The sequence below is a fragment of the Cyprinus carpio genome, chromosome B24 (assembly GCF_018340385.1).
Source record: "Cyprinus carpio isolate SPL01 chromosome B24, ASM1834038v1, whole genome shotgun sequence".
NCBI classification, from domain to species: Eukaryota; Metazoa; Chordata; class Actinopteri; order Cypriniformes; family Cyprinidae; genus Cyprinus; species Cyprinus carpio.
Window position 1 is genome coordinate 5,369,931 of NC_056620.1, and position 18,934 is coordinate 5,388,864.

The following is an 18,934-nucleotide window of genomic DNA, read 5'->3' on the forward strand; positions in this document are numbered from 1 at the left end:
AAACACAAACAAATTATGTTTAGGCTATTTTGTCAATGTTTTTTTCTTGTTTGTATTATGTTTTATTGGTTGTTCTTTTGAAAGTGAGAAATAACCATCTCACTTTATGACTTAATAAATAGTCTAGTAACTCCAAAAAAAAAAAAAAAAAATACATAAAAAAAAATAAACATTTGCTGAATAATGCTGAACACATTTACAAGTTTATAAGGACTGATTCAGTTTATGTAGTTTACATTTAGTTCTGTTTTCCCTCTCTCCTTCTTTGTTCATAACTATGAATAAAAAAAAAGAAAGTTTTAGTACACACTAAAATGTAACATTTTATATTTATTTAAAAACATTATTTTTTTAAATAATAGTATAACTTTAATAAAATAATTGTTTGCTGTTAGAATTTAAGTTTACAAGGATTCATTCAGTTCATATATGTTTTCAAATGGATGATATTTTAGTGGGGCACCCCCACGGCTGCTACTGAAATAAGTGGATTTTGCCAAAGAATATTGGATAAACAGTGGTAAATGTGACCACAACTTTATCAACAAAAGATAAAGACATTTTATGGTCCCTAGAAAGTCACACAGGTTTGAAATGACATGAGGGCGAGTACATTTTCACTTGCGCGTAAACTATCCTTAACAATAATAATGATGATAATGATAATAGTAATAACAATAATAATTTTATAAAAATATTGAATACCTAATACATAATTGTTTAAAACTCATTCACATAAATTAATAACAATAAAACAAACATACTTTGAGTCCATTCAGTTACAGTTTATGCTCTGACATAAACACTTTCCAATTAACTTTTTCCAGTTGTTTCATCTGAAATGCCTCGACAGACGTGAACAGAGAGAGCACTGGTGAGGTTCTCGATCTGTGAGCGGAGGAACCTGCGATCCTCCTGCAGGTCCTGCACCTGTCTCTCCAGAGCTTCAATCCTCTCCTGTTTGCTCTCCAGCAGACACTGAAGTTTAGTGATGCTCAGCATAACACTGCTGGGCAAATCCTCCATGATCGGAGGTCTCACTGCTGAGAAAGAGAGAAAAGCATGACGATTTGTTTCTGTGCATGTACTTGTTCCTGAAGAAGAGAAGACTTCTCTGACTGACAACCCAATTGCCTGGCTGGGATTCGAACCAACAACCCTCTGTTCAATGACAAAACTGTACCAATCACATCACTGCAGACAATACCTAAATGTCTCCTCTCTCATCATTGTGTTTTGGAGATGCTAATGAACTAACTACCACTGATTCTCAGTAAATAACGAATCACGTACTGGAGGTGGAAGTGGCAGTGCTCGGAGTGTTGTCCTGCTCTGTCTCAGCGGCACCTGGCAGTGTGTTTACATTGTCCCACTGGATTACTACAGTCTCTGGTTCCTGTTTTATCCAGCTATAGCTGCTCACAGGACTCTCCGCTGTGGCAGAGCTGGAGTCAGCTTCACTGCTGGGAGAGTATGGAGCAAAATCCTGCTGCCACTGAGAGTCCATCTCGACCTGAGAGCTGCAGGAGGACAATATCATATGACAATCCTAGCATAATTCCACTTTTATACATTACTTTACTAATAATAACTACATGAAATCAAAGCTGACTCCATGTACGTTCTTAATATTGGTATCTCTGTGCACAATTGATATGCACCTTCATTCCAAAAAAAAAATATAATAATAATTAAATACAGCTTGCTTATATTGTGGATTATATTTATATGTCAAAAAATTTCTTTTCAAGAATTTAAGATGCCGAAAAAAAAAATGTAGTATACATTTGTATATTATTGTATATGTGTATTTATGACACCAGTGATAGTTCTCATTAAGTTTGCTAAATCCAATTTTTTGTAAGCATAACTGGCTTTCAAAATGTCCAAAAGATGAAAGATGCTGTAAAACAATTAAACAGGCTGAAGGCACATACGAGCACTGCAGTGGTAACTTCCGAATCTTGCTCCTGCGGACTTCTCTGGTAGCGTCTCCATTTTCTGCCTCAGTTCCTCCTGTCTTGCCTTAGAGAGTTCAGCTACTGGAGGATGTTTAGTCTTTCCCTCTCTTTTTCTTTGCTGATAACTAAGAATTTGAAACAAAAAGAAAGTGTTTTAGTAAGCACTAAAATGTAACATTTAATATTTATATAAAAGCACTATTGTTTTTAATAATAGTGTAACTTTAAATATAACTGGATTTTTGCTATTAGAATTTAAGATGATATGTGGAGCACAAATCAAACACCTCTCTCGTCTCTTTGCAAGGTATCTGGCCCTAGCAACAGGATCAGCATTCACCTTTGCTCTATGTCGAGCTGATTTCTCATTGTTTGATAGTGGCATCTATAAATGGGAAAGAAAAAAAGCTTGTTACAACACAATAATTATGTATATATGTTGAAAGAATACGTTACAAAGGGATATGCATTTAAACTAGACTGTGTTGTATCTTAATGCTAGTCTAGATTTAATGTTTGCTAGACTTACAGTTTAACATAATTGTAATAACAGTTAGATATCACTGTACAAAAATGTACTTTTTCAGTCCATTTTAATAGATGCCGGTGTTAAATCAGTATTGATTATAAGTAGACTTTATTAAGTAGACTCCTCTTAACTGTAGAAACTGCTCTTGCAATTCATTTACATTTTTATATTATAGTAAAATTCCACTTCCAATCTAAACTGATCTAGAATAGTAACTGTGCACACAATATTGGATTATAATTTAACTATGAATTAAAGTTTAATGCCATATATTACAGAGCATAAGACAGCTACTGTATTAAAGAAGGATGATAACATCTAAAAACATCATGCTCTAGGAATTTAAATAATATTTTCAGCATCAGGAAATCACCGAGGTTCGTGTGCTAGATCTTGCAGTGCGTGTGTCACATGGAGTGATTGGTTACACCACTTGACATTTCAGTTACCACATGTCTAAAAAAGTAGCATGATTCATGACCCTTCAAAGCTTTCCAGCAGCCGATATGTGATCATCAAAAAACTTTACTACGTCATAAAATGATGAAATGATACACTATCTGGAAAGGCATACTAACCTTGACACACAGCCATGAGGATTTGAAGGGTTCGTCTCTGAAACACCATTTCCTGTTTCACGGTCACGTGACAGCAGCGCACGCCTTCCTACAAGTCGGTTACACCAGAGATTGGGAGGGGCTCTGGTTACACCACACAGAACAGCTTCACTAGTTTTTTTTTTTTTTTTTTTTCAAAGAAATTATAATACATTTTATGCCAAACTGCTTAACAGAAAGAAGAAAAAAACTTTTGCATATACCTTTTTCCCCTCTTATAATGTTAGTTATAATTTAAGTACGGTTACACCAACTTTTTTGCCGGTTCTACTTAAGTAATTAGTTAAACTGGTTCTCAACCGGACTGAACGCTTCCTTCACGAGTCATATTGTCCTCGAGTCCAGGGGTGCGTTTCCCAAAAGCAGGCTATCAACTACGGTCGCAGGTTCTGTTTTTCTGTTTGTTTGACTGCAGTTGCTCAACTTTGCAGGACAGTGGGTCACGGGAGCAGGGTTGAAGATCTCGGTTTCAGAGAGCATGTTCATTAAGTTAGAAAAACAGCTAAAAGCTCTTGCAGCACCTTTAATTGTTACATAAATTGTCAGAAGGTTATTTTAAAACACCAATGAAACAAATAAAGAATGAAAACAAATGTTTCAAACCACAAGCAGTGTTCTTGAACCCTGACTCTTGAGGGCCACTGTCCAGCAGAGTTCAGCCCCAAACCTGATCCCACTCACCAGCCTGTCATTTTCTAGCAAGCCCTAAAGACCTCTGGACTGGCTTGTTTCAGGCTGAAGCTAAACTCTACAGGACAGTGGAACTTGAGGGGCCAGATATGAAGAACCCTGACATAAAGGAACGAACACACACAAGGTTCATCTCAAACATACAAGCCCGATCTGTGCTTCACGAGTGAACTGGGTGGTCTGTTCCAGCTACTGCACACAACATGTAAAACTTAAGATAAAAAGAAGATATAATTTTAAGTGATCTGTGCATTTATTACAACAGAAATACACACAGTACACAGTAATAAAACTAGTGAGAGTAAAGAGATACATTTTATGCATCACAACACATTTCAAATGTCACTCACTACTTTATTTCCTCCCAGCACCATTTTCACTCAACAATGGTATCAGAGCGACCTCTAGTGTTCAGTCATGGAGAATGCTGTAGTTTTAATAGCAGTGCTAGGCCATCTGCTCCATCCTTTATGCAAGGGCTTCATCAGCAAAAACAAAAAAGAGCTGTTCAGTTGTGATATCAATTGGTAGATCAACCCGGAAGACTGTGTTAGGGTTTTACTGATGGTTTTCAGAATAGCAGTTTCATTCATTTCATTTTCAGAATCATCGTTTACACAAGTATAAGAATGTAAGTTTACATTTGACAAATCGTAAGCAGCACCTTGCCTTTTTAAAGCAACAGGATAACCACACTCATATTTACTCAAAAATCAAAACCCCACCTGAGCCAGGCTCAGATATGATCAATGTTATCTGGGTTGTTGCTCTGTTGTGGAGGGTGGACGCACTGGCGATCAAGGCCTGATCAAACCCACCAGACGAAAAAGATTTGAAAGCAAACTGGTGCAGTTCTGCGATGTGGCCATGTTGGGGATGTTGTCAGGGAGGGTTCAACCAGGAGCGCTGTCCCAGGCCATGATAGAGAGCCATAATTAGGTCCTTTATGGTATAGGCTACTCTAGTCCTGGGCATATGGACGCTCACCCAGGCCCTGTGAACTTAAATGACGCTCTTGGGCAGAAAGCCCTATCCATGCTCTTCTTCTTGATAAAGGCTGATCAAGACCTAGTCACAATGAGGAACACACTCTGTTGGGAAGAGATTGAAATGCAACTCAAAAATCCATTTCAAATTTGGCCATTTTAATTTAGGCTTATATATATAACTATTACATGTTTACTGTTAAAACACTATCTCCTGTAAATTACATACTTAATTTTAATGAAAGTGCATTTTTAGTGCACTTCAAATGGCAAAATGATAATTAGTATTCTTAAACTACTTGCACACAATTTCTGAAATTTTAAACGTGCACCTTGTGATTTCAAATTAAAAGTTTTACTTTAAAGTAATTTAAAATAAATAAGTACACTTGATTTGTTAAATAAAATACTAAAATATCTGTAAATCTTTTATAATTTGAACTGTAGTGTGTTATTCAATGACACATTTCAAGTTAATATATTTTAGATGCCCCTAGATTGCAACTCTAGAGGCAATGTGTAAAAATACATGATGCTCGTTTTTTAATAGAAATTACATTAAAGTATGTTTTAGTTTACCATAAATACGTGTCAGTACATTCAGTGCAATTAAACCATATTTCAAGACAGCAGTAACTATGAAATTACATATACAGATGTACTTAAAGGGTTAGTTCACCCACAAATGAAAATGTTGTCATTAATTACTCACCCTAATGTCGTTCCAAACCTGTAAGACCTTCGTTCATCTTCTGAACACAAATTAAGTTACATCCGATGAAATCCAAGAGCTTTCTGACCCTCTATAGATAGAAAGAGAACTTTCTGTGCCTTGACCGTGGTTGTTCTCTTGCTGTCTATGAAGGGACAGAACTGTCTCGGATTTCATCAGAAATATCTTAATTTGTGTTCCGAGAATGAACTTACAAGTTTGGAACAACATGAAGGGTAAGTAATTAATTATTTTCATTTTTGGGTGAACTATCCCTTTAAGTGGGTCAATAATTTTTTTTATTTATTTATTTTTTTTTAAATATAAAGTTCAGATAATTGCATTTCATATAAACTTAACATATAACACATTTTCATTTCATTTCAATTAACACTGCAAGCGTCCAAAAACATTACATTCGGTTTACACTTCATTATACTCTTTTAAATGAATGCTAAAGTGTATTACTTTTTACAAGGGATCTTGTACAGGTATGGCAAATTCATGAACAATCCAGATACAAAACTGCTAATGTTAAAGTGCTAGTTGTCATGTACCTCTCTTTCCTTTCTTCTTATGGCGTCTTTTTTTTCTGACGCTGCTGGACTCTTCAGATGACGATTCATCGGTGATGCTCTCATCTTCGAAATATGAGCTGGACGAGGTCTTACGCCGCCTTTTCCTTGACCTGGACTGAGAGAACACTGATGTGCTCGCTGCAGCAACAGAGAATAATAGTAATAATTCTCATAACCTTAAAGTGAGAAATTGTGCATAGTTATATTAACTAAATTTTCACCACATTTTTGCACACTTCTTATAATTGTAAGGGTTACTTTAAACCCTAAATTAAATACAAACACTGCAATTTAATATGGTTTTGTTTTCATAATGAAAATATTATATTAACATTTTAAAGATTAAAAGATTCAAAAATCCTAAAAATCCTTCACTGCAAAAGGTCATTCTAAAATGAATTATAATGCATATGGCATTCAACAATACAGATGTTTAGATGTTTTTCCACCACACCTTCAGGCACTGCAACCAAGCGAGCGCCAGTGAGGTTCTCGATCTGTGAGCGGAGGAACCTGCGATCCTCCTGCAGGTCCTGCACCTGTCTCTCCAGAGCTTCAATCCTCTCCTGTTTGCTCTCCAGCAGACACTGAAGTTTAGTGATGCTCAGCATAACACTGCTGGGTAAACCCTCCATTGAAGGTACCGATGCTAAAAAAAAAAATAAAAGAAATGAATATCTCATCAGTGAAATATGGAGATCCCAATGAGCTCACGGATTTTCAGGAAATGAAAAAATACCGTACTAGTGACAGCACTGTTGAGATTTTTGTCCTTGTCAGCATCAGTGGCAGCATCAGAGTTTTTATTTTCCCACTGGATGGCTTCTGGCTCCGGTTCCTGTTTCACCCAACTGTGGCTGCTCACGGGACTCTCCTGTCTGGCAGAGCTGGAGTCCAGTTCACTGCTGGGCGAGTATGGAGTGGATTCCGGCTGCTGCTGCTGCCACTGAGTGTTAATCTGAACTGGAACACTGCAAGAGAACACTATCATAACTGCACTTTTCATATTTATTACCCTACTGATATTACAGCACTGAAAGGTTTCACTGTCTGTATCTCTCCACCTGTCTGTGTTCACTGGATTCGGATCAGAGTATATAAGTGGACGTAAGTTGTGTGAGTTATGAGCAGTATAGTTCCATTATAACAACAAAACTAAAACGCTTATATTTGGTACATCTCGGGAATGGGTTTTAGCCACTGCTAATAAAGAGTGCTTTACTAGATCATGTTTTTACTTTGCAAAAATATTTTATAGATACTCTTTTATCACTATCTAGTGCACCAGCACATTGTGAATGTGATATTTGACCTTTGACCAAAAAAACAAAAACAAAGCAGTCATAAGTAGCACAGACATTTTTGTAGCAATAGCCAACAATACATTGCATGGGTCAAAATTATTGATTTTTCTTTAAAGCCAAAAATCATTAGGATATTAAGTAAAGATCATGTTCCATTAAGACATTTTGTAAATTCCCTGTCGTAAATATATCAAAACATCATTTTTGATTAGTAATATGCATTGCTAAGAACTTCATTTGGACAACTTTAGGTACAATTTTCTCAATATTTTGATTTTTTTGCACCCTCAGATTCCAGATTCCAAACCATACATCAATGGAAAGCTTATTTCTTCAGCTTTCAGCTGATGTGTAAATCTCAGTTTCCAAAAATTGACCCCTTGGACTGGTTCATGCTCCAGGGTCACATATTGTTTTTGAATGAGCGTTTTATAAAGAAATAGTTCACCCAAAAATGAAAGTTCTGTCATCAGTTACTCATCTTCATGTCATTCCAAACCTGTAAGGCTTTCTTCTGTGGAACACAAAAACAGATGTTTTAACTGCTCTCCGTACAATGAAAGTCAATGGGGTCCAGAACAATATAGTTTCAAAATATAATCTTTTGTGTTCCACTGAAGAACGAACAACAAGATGATTAAACGATGACAGAATATTATTTTCTGAGTAAGCTATCGTTTATAATGCCGAATAATTTCTTTAAGTCAGTCCTTTATTTTGTTTATCTTTGCCTTTCAAGTAAAACTAGCTTAAAAAATAAGTCCAAGCTTCGACTTTGTTGCCTAGAAACAATAAACAAGCAGAGTGAGACGATCCAGGCCCAATGCTGTTATATGAAATATAAGCATGCTATGCCAGAAACTAACTTTTTTATGGATACAATTTTGTTTACCGTGTTTGGAGTGTCTGCAGAAGACCCACTATTGTTTATATTCTGAACGTCTTGCTTTGTTTGTAGGCTAAACGTACCTCACACACACCGCCATGATCTCCCTCGATTCAGTCAGTCTTTGAATCGCAGTGAGCCTCAGACTGTGGTTAGTGTATATCGTTCTCGTGCCGGCCTCTTTGCATATTTTGGGCAGCATTTGGGACAGATAATTGACTCCCAGTGGAAGTGGTGTGTACCACATCTCATCGGTGATCACATACGTCCTTTTGGGCTGCAGATACAGCGCTTTTGCGCTGGTGGGAATTTTGCTCAGATATTTCTCCAGAGACGCGACTGGGCACAGAGGATTGCCCGGCTCTTCATACATAGCCCTGCGGGTTTTCTTGTCCTTTTCCGGCATGTTTTTCGCGTCCTCGTGTAATGTCATCGTGAAGTATTTGAATCCGTTTTGGTCTCGGTTCAGAGCAAACGAGTCCGCCTGCAGGTGTCGGTTGCCCTCCTTACCTCTGAGTCCGAAATGTAACTGGATATCGTACCAGACCTTATTTAACAAGCCTCTCGGGTTGCCAGGGTCCAGTGCAGGAGAATGCTTCAGTAGGTGCTGGTCCTCCGGTGAAATCGGGGGGTAATGTGCTGTTATATCTCTCCCGGAGCGTCGGATCTGCTTAACGACGCCTTTGAAAACATTATTGGCGGCCCTAAACTCGGTGTCCTGCATCAGATTCCACACCCGGTTGAGCGGAGGTTCACTGATGAACCGATTCAGTCCAGCTCGAAGCCCGACGTAGCTGCTGATGCCGTACAGCTCTCCTTTGCTCGTCCGAATAGAGCCATAAAACTCGCGAAGCACCGAGTTCAGCTCCGACTTCTCGACGGTTTTAAAGTCGATCGTCAGCTGCTTTTCACGCAGCCAGGCTTTAAAACAGTTCACCGCCCATACTGTTTGCTTTACAGTACTAGATTCGTTCCGGTTGTGCTCTAATTCGTCCAAATCCGCTGATGAGACATTCGCACATCTAGATACCTGTGCGGTTAAACTGGACTCTCCTCCCTCCGTCTCTTCCTCTTCACCTGAAGAGCTTTCGCACTTTAGGTCAAACATTGTATTCATGGAAACAAAAATCGTTTGTTAAACTGTGTTCTTCTTCCTTCTTTCAATGTCATAAATGCCCAAGGCGTTCGTAGGCTCAATACTACATGACATACATACTAACCTTTCTGTACTAAGGTGAAATGAACAATTATTTGAAGCGACTTGCTGACATGTACACTGATCCACGAGTGTTTACAGGATTTCTTTGTTCTTCTGCTTCTTTGAGATACTAGAGGATGGAGCGCCACAGAAATATACCGCCATCTACCGTTTACTGCGCAAACAACATGCGATCTAAAATGCATGAATCGACTTCACTATTCGATTGAAATGTCTTAAATTTTATGCAAATGCCCTTCTATTTGATTTTTAGCTAACACGGCATTGACACTTTATCACTGATAGGTTATCATACTCATGCAAAACAAATAAAGATTCATAAAAAAGCTGTTTAGCCATGGCTTCAATGCTTGTGCTGGGTTGCTTAAACGGTGCTGTTTTGATCTGCTGCAATGAGAAAGATTTGAATACTTTTTTGTTTGTTTGTTTGTTTTTATGTTTACAGAAACAAGTGTCCTTGGATTCAAATAAGTAACTCAAATAATTATTACATTAAATTAAGCTTCAGAATTATTAAAAGGTAAATATTCTTCAGGTATTCAACTCTTTTTTAAGTTTAAATATATTATATTACTAATAATTAATTAGTAATATATTTATTTATTTTTTTTTATTGATTTGTATATCTAGAAAATGTATTTTACATAAACCCACTGTATTAAAAAAAGAAGAAATGTTGAAATGTGAATTACAATAAGAAATTTTGTTTTATTTCAGTGATTGTTTTGCAATATTTTAAAACATTTTTAAATATGTAATATGTATATCTCCTTGGAAGAAACCACTGACTTGCCTCAATCTAAAATTTTCACCAATGTTCACTCAGTTCACAGTTTATTTTATTTATTTATTAATTTGTCCATTGCTTTTTAGTATCTAATTTTCATTATTTTTATGACTTTTCTCAAAGAAATATTTTTGAGGGGATCATATTATGCAATATGATAAAAAAAAAAGTCACAATAATAATGCTAGTCATCCAGGAACTTTGAACTGCTTTATTTTATTCAGTAAATTACTTTAGGGTATTAATACAGAAGATAATTCTCCAGATTCCATCTCGTTTATTCAAACTATGATTCATTTAAATAGTCATTTTTCAAATAGTGAGTCCTGCAATTCATTTATACCAACTGACACATGGGCCTAGTGAATGTTCTAAATATTAATCTGATAAAATACATTTTTTGGGAGGACAGCAGAACTCTGCCTGTATTCTTGTGTTACAGATATATTAAAATATACTGTAAATCATATTAAAATGATTCCATGTAAATAATATAAATACTTTAGTATTGTGTAAGTTACAACAACACACCGTATATTAAATGAGTGATTAAAAACGGTTGCTTCAATAATTCCGATATTTTACCACAAGTGGACAAAAAAAGCTGCAGAAATCTCTTAAATAGACAATTGTTTCGCAGACGGTAAATGTTACATTGTAATTTTAGCATTTAGCAAGTCATTCACATAAATATTCAGAATTCACATGGTCATGCACATTTTGAAACCGTAAAACTGTGAGGTTTCAGTGTGGAAAAATACTGGAACATGGAAAATGCTGGCTTTGTATCATTTATGTATTAACTTCTCAACTTCTAATCATCATAATGTAACAATATTATCGTATAATCCTGGAAACCATAAGACTCCACTTAAACTAATTCAACTGGCCAATTATGCCTCAAGAATAAGGAATGCCATAGAAACTGGACACCAATGCGACATTTGAGTGGTGTTATGCATCTTCATAATATATACGAAATACATATGTGCACAGCATAATAAAACATTCATATTAAACATATTGTACTTAAAGCTTGTGTTACTAACTCTTCACTTTAAACTAGTTCTTTTAGTGAAAACCTCCTTGGTCAACGGTAAGCACTCGGACTGGGTTTCTTTTAGTGTAGGATGGCCAGCAGGAGGCGCTTGAAATCTCCGCCGCATTCCGAGCTGATGGCGTCTTTTAGAGACACATCATATTTCTCCAGGTACATGTCTTTAATGGTCTCCAGATCAATCTATTCAAACAGAAGAGTGTTTTATAAGACGGTCTAATCTGACCTCTGTGTAACAACAGAACAGCATTCATCATGCAGAATACAACAAAAAAACTCACGCTAAATATCAGTGTTTATGGAGGATATATAATAATATCCCACAATGCAATGCGTTCGACCTTTTATTTCCAGTTTGCCAACTGAACCGAAAGAACACTACCGTTCAAAAGTACAGTATGGCTTATTATTAATATTTGATGATTTGATAAGTGGTATTTTACCTCTGAGCGACACATAATGATGCGGATGAGAGTGTCTTCGTCAGTTCCGGCCCCTTTCATAGCGGCATTCAGCTTCCGGGCAAAGTATAGCTGAGGGTTCTTAGCACACCTCACTATGGGTTAGATGGGAAGAGTTAACCAGTGAGCAGCGTAGCATTACTATACAAATAATCTAAACTGGGACCTCTAATATTAGAAACTGAGATATTTAACCAAGGCATTTTGGCTTTGTTCACACTGCACCCGATCTGTGTTTGTATACAGTAATGACTTGAAGGAATAGTTCACCCAAAATTGAAAATATGCTGCAAAATCGGGCCATTCAAGACGTAGATGAGTTTGACTCTTCATCGACAGATTAAAGGAATTTAGCATTGCAGTGAATGGGTGCCGTCAGAATGAGAATCCAATAATACAAAAGTAATCCACACAACTTCAATCCGTCAGTTAATGTCTGTGTGTTTATAATAAACAAATCCATCAACATGCTTTTAGCTATTGATTCTGGCTAAAATATGAGACCCCTATCCATAATATTACTTTCTCCAGTGAAAAAGTGAAAATTGGTATTTTTTGCCTAAAGCGATGGTTTTAAGTTAAAATGCCTTAATGATGTATTTGTTTCTTACAAACACGCAGCTTTTCACTTCACAAGATGTTAACAGACTGGACTGGTGTGGATTATTTGTGGGTTATTGTGATGTTTTTATCAGCTGATTGGGCTCTCATTCTGACGGCACCCATCCACTGCAGAGGATCCATTTGTGAACAAATCTATAACTACATCTTGGATGGCCTGAGGGTAAACTAGTCTCAATGTAAATGGGTGAATCTAGAGACACTAGAAGGTCTAGACACCACCGCATCATCATAGTTTTTCCTTTACTTTTATTTAGATGTCATGTGATTTCTTTGTTGTTCATACTACAAAAAAAAATATAAATAAATAATAGCTGCATACACGCAAAAAAAAAAAAAAAAAAAACAAACAAAACAAACAAAAAACAACCTGTGTTTAATACAAACCGAGTGCAGTGTAGCAGTCCTTCAGAGTTCCGGAGGTTTCCTTTTCGATTGCATCCAAAATCTCTGTTCCAGAAATCTGTTGGAGAACAAGGTGAAATACAATCTAAAAGTAATCCAGAGCTGTTACACATGAACTAACACAACGTATTATACATACTGTACATACGTTAGTGTCTTAAGCTTTAAGAACAGAAAAAACTCACGGCTTCATATGCTTTGAATGTGACCTGCAGTTGTAAGTAGTTCCTGGTGGCCAGAATGAAGCTGAAAGTTGACTCATCTGTGCCAAAGCAGCCCTCTCCAGCCTGACAGAGAATTAAAACATCTGGAATTGAACTGGATATGTGACTAAATATTAATATCATTATTTTTCCATAGAAATTTGCAGGGTGATCTCAATAATTCATAGGCATTTGTATGTTCTAGCACACATCTTTGTTTGTTTAGAAAGACTTAAGATTAACTGATATCAGAGAACCATGGACATTCAAATGTCCTGAAATATTAATAATAACATTAATATTATACACGACTGTTCAAAACATTGGGGTCAGAAAGATAATATTATATATACAGTATATATATATATATATATATATATATATATATATATATATATATATATATATATATATATATAATATTTAAAAAATTGTCTGTCAAGAGTGCATTAAACTGATCAAAAGTGATAGTACAAAAATTAAAGTTACAAGATTTCTATTTAAAATAAATGCTATTTATTAACCTTTCATTTAAAAAAATAAAAATAAAAATAATGTTCAAAAATCAATCAGTCATGACTGTTTCAGCAAAAATATGAAGCAGCACAACTTTTTGACTATTTCTTTTTCTGAAATTTCTTTTGAGTAGCGAATAATATAAATATATTATACGGATTTCTGATGGAACATCTGCTAGCAACGTCTGCTAAATTCAGCATTTCCAGCACGGAAATAAATAACATTTTAAAACATATTAAAATAGAAAACAGCTATTTTAAACTGCAATAATATTTGACAATATAAACAGTAGCTTTGATCAAATAAATGCAGCCTTAGTGACCATAACGGACGTCTTTCAAAAGCGTCAAAAAATATTATTGTGCCAAGTTATCAATAATTAAAATAATAATATTTGAGATGTTCCAGACATGTATGTTTCCAGATGTGTGCTAAAACCAAGGTGCAGGTATGAATATTTAAATGGCGCTGTGTTGAGTGTCTCCTACTTCAAACAGTGAGACGGCATCTTGCTCTGCCAGCGCTTCGTCCACCTCGTAGCTCTCGTCTCTGTTGCCCTACAAGAGAGAAAGTATTGACGCCCTTGAAATCCAATCTGAGTCCCGTCACTGAATCCTGCTCCTACTTATCTAATGAAAGGGGATCTGAGCCCCTGCCAAGCTCCAGTGCTCTATAGGGACAGCAGGAAGAGGGAGGGGTGCTAAACACAGGCCAACAGTGAGCGCTTATGTCGCTCAGGAATGCGGAGTGGTCATTTTGGAAGACCCGAGCAACCATTTTGATTTCGAATGAAGCGGATTTACCTCGAGAAGCAATGTTAGCAGTCTCCTAACATCCCCACTGGTGTCTGCTTCAATGTCTGCCTCCAAATCCCTGTCATGCACTGTAGACAACAACATACAGGGGATGCTTACCAAACGTAGTTTGCTTTACTTGATAAAGCAATAGATAAACTGTTGTGATCACGTGAATGTAATTGTGACTGAACATTAGGGAACTGATGTTGCTATGTGGTTGCTAAGGTGTTCTGAGTGGTTGCTTACTGGACTAGAAGAGCCCACCTCCAAATCTCAATTATGGACTGTGATGACACGTTTCCACAGTTATTAACACATTTGACATACTTCTCTCTTCTGACCAATGTGATCAATCTCTTGAAAAAATAATTGTAAAGTCTATGTACTTTTGTAAAGTCATAGAAATGCAACCATGATTCATTTTTTCTATTGGAGCCAAAGAGAACGTAAAAATATGTATTGTAATTCCTGTTAACCTCTATAAAAGTATGGTGATTTTCACTTCTGAGAACCCCAGAAATGTGAAACGTGTCTGCATTCTGGTCCCCAGATAAGCCTAATAGATTTTTTTTTGTTCTCCCATTATATTGTCTTATGACTCTTTACAAAGTCATATGAATCATAATGAAACTAACATATGGTCGAATACTTAAGTTACATTCAGCATTTTATTGTACTGAAGCATGAAGTATAACAAAGACACAAAGTCTCATGGCATTCAGATTGAGAAAATAAATGAATAAATAAATACCTACATAAATACACACATAAATACATCAAAGCCCAGACCTTAACAGCCTAGAATGGTTAAGTAACTATTTCAACTAGTTAACTACTTGAAAATACAAAACAAATTAAATAAGTGAATTATTAATGCTAATAATTAGTTTTAGCTATAATTTTAAAAAGTCAAATACGTTTAGACATAGCTTTAAAAAGGACAAACACTTTTAAACTACAACGCTTGATGCACAGATCTATTTTGACATACTGTAGGGCTGGCAGATGTTTGGTTGTGTTCGTTGCTACGGTTATCCCTGTTAATCATAGCATTTAGTGACTCATGGAACAATTCAGCGAATTCTGTAATTATATGTGTTTGTCACTCCTGAAACTCAGCAGTATACGTGGACGGAGGTCCTCTTAGCAGTATATATATATATATATATATATATATATATATATATATATATATATAAAAAAAACTATACTTTTCTTCAAATTGTGTATTGATTAAAGAAAATGAGAAAAGAGTGCTCCCTCAATAGCACGACTGACTGAGCTCACTCATAATCAATGAATCTAATTTCGAATAGCTTATATGTATCAACTCTACTCTTTTATAGTTTGAAAGTTACAAAAAAAAAAAAAAAAATATATATATATATATATATATATATATATATAATAAAAAATTATATCCCAGATATCTTACTTAGTAAGGTGAATATTTTTATTTTTATTTAATTTAATTTAATTTAATTTAATTTTAAGACAGTAGTTGAGACAATTTTTCAGCCTGGCAGTGTTGAAAGTATATTGTTTAAGTCATTCTTACCATAGGTGTAGGTATCTTTGTAAGTGGCAATCTCCTGTTAGAAAACAAAAAGTAGTAAATGACTCATTTCATGGACAAATATTTTCCTCAGATTTGGGAATGGTGACAAACACAGGAACTTGCAGAGCCTTTTCATTCAAAACAGACTGACATACAGCATTGGTAGAAGTGCACAGAATCTCCACCAGGACATCCTCGTCCGTGCCAGCACCCTTCATGGCCTTCCTGAGCTCTTTGACAGCAAACACGTGAGGAGGGTCTAGCATGGCGACAATGGCATTCTCAAAATTACCAGTCAGCTCACTCTTCAAAACCTCCACCAGCTCTTCAGAGAAAACACACATCTGTGAAGGCATGCTCTTTGTACCTTAAAACGATTTCTGTGATGTTTTCAGAATACTCACATCATCATATTTGTCAAAGTATGCTTGCTTGATCTCCAGTCTCTGAGCTGCACTTCGATTGGCTAGGATGTCTATGATGGCTTGCTCATCAGTTCCTGAAAATTAAATAGAATGACCACAAACGTATCCTCTAGTGATGAAAATATCCAGTAAATAGCAGACTAACTATAACTGCATGTAGAACTGTAATTGTACGGTATATTCATTTAATAAACATACCGAATGCTAATTAAAATGTAAGACTGACTTAAGCATCTCACCGAAACCTTTGCAGGCTTTGCGAATGGCCTTTATGTCAGCAACTACATCAAAGTCTTCATAAGGAACAACGGTTGGCTGTCAAATAAAACCAAGGGGAATCATTTCCAATGTTCATTTAGTTTGATCATGTTCACAGTCAATTACATAAACAAGTAATACAAGCCAAGAACACTGAATTCATTGTTTTAGCATTCAACAGTTGTGAGTTTGAGCTTGCCTTTACACTAACAGCCATTATGATTAGTTGAGGTAACAGTATTAAATATTGATCATAATATTGAGTACATAATATCGAACTTAATATAACAAGTCATATTTGAATTACTCCTGCTGTTGCAAACATTTAAATGTCACTGTTTAATATTACTAAAAAATTCTAGAAAGCATATATATATATATATATATATATATATATATATATATATATATATATATATATATATATATATATATATATATATATATATATATATATATATATATATATAATTTTTTTTTATATATATATATATTTTTTTTCTTACTGTTCCAATGGTCCCAAAACACACCCATGGTAAAATATTTTATGGCAACACCCAGGGGCCAGTTGTTTAAATGTAATCTGATCGAATTTGGGTCATTGGATTGTATCAAATCTTGAAAATGGGTTGTTCAAAAGACAAAAAAAAAAAAAAATAATAATAAAATAAAATTAGGATTAGATCCCAAAATTCAGTCTTGGTTTTGATATGGCTTAAATCCTCAGTTTGTGTTGTTTAAAACATTTTAGTATAATTAGTATAGTATAATAATAAAAATAAAAATAAAAGGGGGATTATTCTGATCCCAGCAGAAGGATGGATTTCAGGAACAAAAATGTAATAAAACTTTAAAACTGGTCAAAAAAATACAACATTTGTAACACGTAATATAGCCCTAAATCCCCAAACAGCTATCAATATCAAACAAAAATATTATATTTCATTTAAAGTTGTTGTATTTCTTTTAAATCACTGATTGTAAACTACATTGGCACAGTCGTCACAGATGGACCATCAGTAGTTATTTGTGTAAATGCAATCCAAAACTAGAATGCAAAACATTGGGATTTTTTTTTCTTTCTTTCTTTCATAACCATTTCCTTCTAGGTCATGGCACTAGTAATCCAGATTTGGAAATCTGAAAAAGTGTGTATCTGGATCAGAGTTATCCAGTCCAATTTTGCTTAGAAAAACCAGCACAAAAGTAAGATGGGTTACCTGATCCTGTATAGCAAAACATGGGATTTCCAAATCCAGATCATTCTGATCCAGATTAAACTTTTTGAACAACTGGCCCCAGTAATTTATGTTAACTTGATATAAAGATATACATTCAAAGACATCAAAATACTACTTCAATTATGCCTAATACTACCAGTACTACTAAATAAAACACTAAAGATTTATTTTTTAACGGCGAAATCTGCATTGAGCATCACTCTTTTTGTGAATAAAGAGGTTTATTGTTATACTAGAGCACCCAGTCTCCCCCCTATGAACAAAAGCCCGGCTCAGGAATGCTCAGGGGAAGCGCCCTGCCCTGTCTAAACACAGATGGAGGCCCCTGCATCAGGCCAAAATGAAAGTGAGTTTGTCCCGTCTCCTCCCAAAGCGCTTCCTCTGACTCATTCAGATAACGGGACTCTTATACTTCACTTGACTTTACAATATTATATATAATCAAAATCGCGGTAATACCTATTCGAAAAGTCAACAAACAAAAGGATTTTCAACATTCGGCAGTAAAAGAAATCCTGGAAAGCTCAGAAAAGAAGCACGAGACGCATCACATTCAGAGGGCTGCTTTTGCCGAAAGCATCTTGACAGCGAAAACGCAGCCCAGATCAGTGAGGAATCTGAACTGTCTTGATACTTTTCCCTCTATATTCATTTTTATTTTCTTTTTTAAACCGATTTGAATTGATCGATTATGCGACGTGTCGCTGACCAAACTCAACGCAGAATGCTGAAGTAGCTAACGTTATATCTTTCTCTGATGTAGACGCATCACGGATGTAAGGTGCGTTTTAGCAGATAAATATGAAATGAAATACTCACTTGGCAGTTTCCCATGGTGAGAGTTTCTGATGTTTGGTGATCTGATGATCTGACCGCTGTCCGAACTGCAGGCCACACGCGCAAGAGTTTCTGTAAGTGACGTCAGCACGCAGGGAAATAACGAGATGGCTTTACGTTCTCCTGAGAGCCAGACATCGCCAACGCTTTGTGCATCCGCATTTTGGAAAATCATTATAATCATCTATGCATTATTATACATTACTTCTTCTTTTTTTTTTTTTTTTTTTTTTTTTTTTTTTTAAGCAGTAAGAAAATAGTTTGAAAAAGCATCTCACTACAA

General features: G+C 35.6%; 2 protein-coding genes across 4 annotated transcripts; both read right to left on the minus strand.

Annotated features, from left to right (window-relative positions):
* Window positions 1-373: 373 nt before the first annotated feature.
* Window positions 374-9,589, minus strand: LOC109073655 (zinc finger MYM-type protein 2-like). Of its 3 annotated transcripts, none has more exons than XM_042751980.1 (5): window positions 8,347-9,588; window positions 6,818-7,044; window positions 6,528-6,722; window positions 6,053-6,211; window positions 4,629-4,865 (listed from the first exon to the last, which is right to left on the minus strand). In XM_042751980.1, exons 1-5 carry the CDS (start codon window positions 9,378-9,380, stop codon window positions 4,759-4,761), a joined length of 1,722 nt encoding a protein of 573 aa, XP_042607914.1. In that variant the 5' UTR covers window positions 9,381-9,588; the 3' UTR covers window positions 4,629-4,758. The 3 variants fall into 3 exon arrangements, with proteins under 3 accessions (XP_042607916.1, XP_042607914.1, XP_042607915.1); XM_042751981.1 differs by having other exon boundaries at window positions 4,670-4,888; window positions 8,347-9,587; XM_042751982.1 differs by lacking the exons at window positions 4,629-4,865; window positions 6,053-6,211 and adding an exon at window positions 374-888 and having other exon boundaries at window positions 6,571-6,722; window positions 8,347-9,589.
* Window positions 9,590-10,460: 871 nt separating this feature from the next.
* LOC109073658 (annexin A13-like) lies at window positions 10,461-18,757 on the minus strand. The gene is made up of 11 exons (XM_042751960.1): window positions 18,634-18,757; window positions 16,555-16,630; window positions 16,295-16,389; window positions 16,046-16,216; window positions 15,891-15,924; window positions 14,339-14,418; window positions 14,024-14,092; window positions 12,999-13,100; window positions 12,796-12,871; window positions 11,770-11,882; window positions 10,461-11,509 (listed from the first exon to the last, which is right to left on the minus strand). Exons 1-11 carry the CDS (start codon window positions 18,646-18,648, stop codon window positions 11,390-11,392), a joined length of 951 nt encoding a protein of 316 aa, XP_042607894.1. The 5' UTR covers window positions 18,649-18,757; the 3' UTR covers window positions 10,461-11,389.
* Window positions 18,758-18,934: the final 177 nt, after the last annotated feature.

Bases quoted from the DNA above. Each gene is read 5' to 3' on its own strand.
- LOC109073655 (XM_042751980.1), bottom strand. From the start codon at position 9,380: ATGAATACAATGTTTGACCTAAAGTGCGAAAGCTCTTCAGGTGAAGAG. The intron at 6,212-6,527 runs GTGTGGTGGAAA...CTGTTGCTGCAG, and splicing joins CTTGGTTGCAGTGCCTGAAG to CGAGCACATCAGTGTTCTCT. The intron at 4,866-6,052 runs GTACATGACAAC...CATTGTGACTAG, and splicing joins TAAGAAGAAAGGAAAGAGAG to GTCTTGATCAGCCTTTATCA.
- LOC109073658 (XM_042751960.1), bottom strand. The intron at 16,390-16,554 runs GTGAGATGCTTA...TTTAATTTTCAG, and splicing joins CAAAGCCTGCAAAGGTTTCG to GAACTGATGAGCAAGCCATC. The intron at 11,883-12,795 runs GTTTGTATTAAA...TCTAACCCATAG, and splicing joins GGACTGCTACACTGCACTCG to TGAGGTGTGCTAAGAACCCT.